The sequence below is a fragment of the Pseudovirgaria hyperparasitica genome (assembly GCF_010093815.1).
Source record: "Pseudovirgaria hyperparasitica strain CBS 121739 unplaced genomic scaffold EJ05scaffold_84, whole genome shotgun sequence".
In the NCBI taxonomy this organism is placed as follows: domain Eukaryota; kingdom Fungi; phylum Ascomycota; class Dothideomycetes; order Acrospermales; family Acrospermaceae; genus Pseudovirgaria; species Pseudovirgaria hyperparasitica.
The window spans coordinates 1-2308 of record NW_022985632.1 but is presented as its reverse complement, the minus strand read 5'-3'; the positions used below and the strand labels follow the sequence as shown (position 1 = coordinate 2308).

The 2308-nt window shown below is 53.6% G+C and overlaps 1 protein-coding gene across 1 annotated transcript; it reads left to right on the top strand.

Moving 5' to 3' along the window:
- Window positions 1-868: 868 nt before the first annotated feature.
- Window positions 869-2308, top strand: EJ05DRAFT_384293 (uncharacterized protein; the record flags this gene model as incomplete). Its single annotated transcript, XM_033741253.1, has 1 exon — window positions 869-2308. A coding segment is annotated over exon 1 (1309 nt), but the record flags the coding sequence as incomplete, so codon positions are not given.

Here is a 2308-nt window from a genome sequence, read left to right as displayed (position 1 = left end):
CAAACGATATTCCAAACGCGCGCATTCTTCATGGGGCTACAACGCGAACACACACGGCGCGTCGGGCGTGAGCTGCCAGTCGCTGTACGACTATGCCCTCACGCTCGTGTCCGACCTGTGCCTGGAGCGAGAGCTGACGGAGGTACACAAGGCACCTTCAGAAGACGGGCCTAGCTAAGCGGAAGCAGACCACCCGACGTCCGATCATCTTCATTGCACATAGCTTGGGCGGGATCATCGTCAAGAGCGTAGGATTCTCTGAGAGTAGCTGTACTTCAAGGCTGACCTTTCCAGGCGCTGATTCACTCTGACGCCGCCCGTCACGGCGCGCTCCACGATCACCGATCGATTGCCGTATCGACATATGGCATCCTATTCATGGGCACGCCACATCAAGGCGGAAACGGCGTCACACTGGGGAAGCTGCTCGTGAGCGTCGCCTCAGTGTATGTGCCTGCGGACAACCGGCTTCTGCAACACTTGGAGCGAGACTCAGAGTGGCTCCAGCAGCTTGGGACAATATGGGCCGATCAGCGGCAACTATGTGACAAAGTTCGCGTACGAGGCGGACAAGACGCCGACCAAGCTCGGGCACTCTATGATGGTAAGGGCATATTAGCACATAGCATGTCGACAGCAGCTAAGAGGGATAGATTGTGCCGAAAGCGTCGGCGGCAGTACCAGGCGCTGCGGATGCCGAGCAGATCGCGATTCCTGCAAATCATATTGACATGGTAAGATTTGAGCATTCAGCAAAGCAAGGGTACAAGAAGATATCAGGACACGTACGTCTGATGCTGCTAAAGGGTGGCGAGATGGTTCGTCAACGATGGGAGATGGAAGATCGAGTCGACATAGGTATGTAGACTCGCCTCAAGCCATCATAATACCTCTTTTCACCTTGCCACAGCTCGTGTCAACCAATCTCCTAATGCGCCCTGCTATGAGATTTATTTCGAGCGCAATCAGAACTTCGTTGGGCGCGCGTCACAGCTAGCCATGCTTCAACAGAAGTTATTCTATCAGAAGAGCTGTAGGAGGACGGCGCTAGTCGGACTTGGAGGTGTGGGCAAAACGCAGGTCGCGCTGCAGCTCGCATACTGGGTCAGAGATAATCAACCTAAGTTTTCCGTCTTCTGGATAGCAGCACTAAGCGCGGAAAGCTTTAAGCAGAGTTATATCGCAGTACTTAAGGCGGCAGGGGTAGCTGTAGTAAAGGACGAGGACCCGATGGAGTCTTTTTATCAGTACATCCATTCGTCGCGCGCCGGAAAGTGGCTACTCATTCTCGATAATGCGGATGATGTAGATATGCTGAATAGAGAGCTAAAGAGCTACGGAGGATTGACAGGCTTCTTTCCAGCCCATGAAGACGGTCTGATAGTCTTTACAACGCGCCACCGTGAAGCTGCACGTTCACTTGCAGGTCGAAACACGGTAGACGTCCAGGAGATGGATCACACGGAAGCGCGGCAACTCTTCGATGTCTCACTGCCGGAAGATAGTCCAGCGAGGCACGATAGGCTTGTGATAATGTTACTGGAGGAGCTGTCATTCCATCCGCTAGCTATTACACAAGCAGCGGCGTATCTCGACGTCACACAAACTACGATCGCTGACTATCTAACGTCGCTGCGAGGGACCGAGAAGAGTCTGATCAGTCTGATGAGTCGCGAGTTTGGAGATGACACGCGGTACTCTGACGCGGCAAATGCAGTAGCTACAACGTGGCTAGTATCGTTCGCCCAAATCCAGGATACCAATGATTCAGCGGCACAGCTCCTTGAATTTCTATCGCAAATTGAGCCTCGAGCGATCCCCTTGTCCTTGCTGCCACGTACGCAATCTGACGAGGACACGCTGTTCGCAGTCGGCGTTCTGCAGTCGTATGCTTTTATCGCTCGCCGCGGGTCTAGCACGACGTACGACATGCACCGGCTTGTCCATTTAGCAAGCAAAATATGGATTGAGAAGGAGGGACAGGCTACCGCAGTGAATAAGCAAGCGACGGAGCATATAGCTCAAGTATTTCCATTGGACGACTACACCAACCGCGGCTTGTGGCAAGAGTATCTTCCGCATGCAACACGGCTTGCACGTAATAGCACGACACAGGACCTGGAGGAGCGGTATACGTTATGCTCTAAGATAGGGCTCTGCCTCTACGCTGATGGACGCATGGGCGAGAGCATGTACTGGCTCTTGGTTGTTGATGAATGGCGGAAAGAGCATCTTGGAGAAGAGCACCCTTCACGACGGGCATCGCAGCACGCGCTCGCAGGCGCATATGAAGCAAACGGACAAGTGG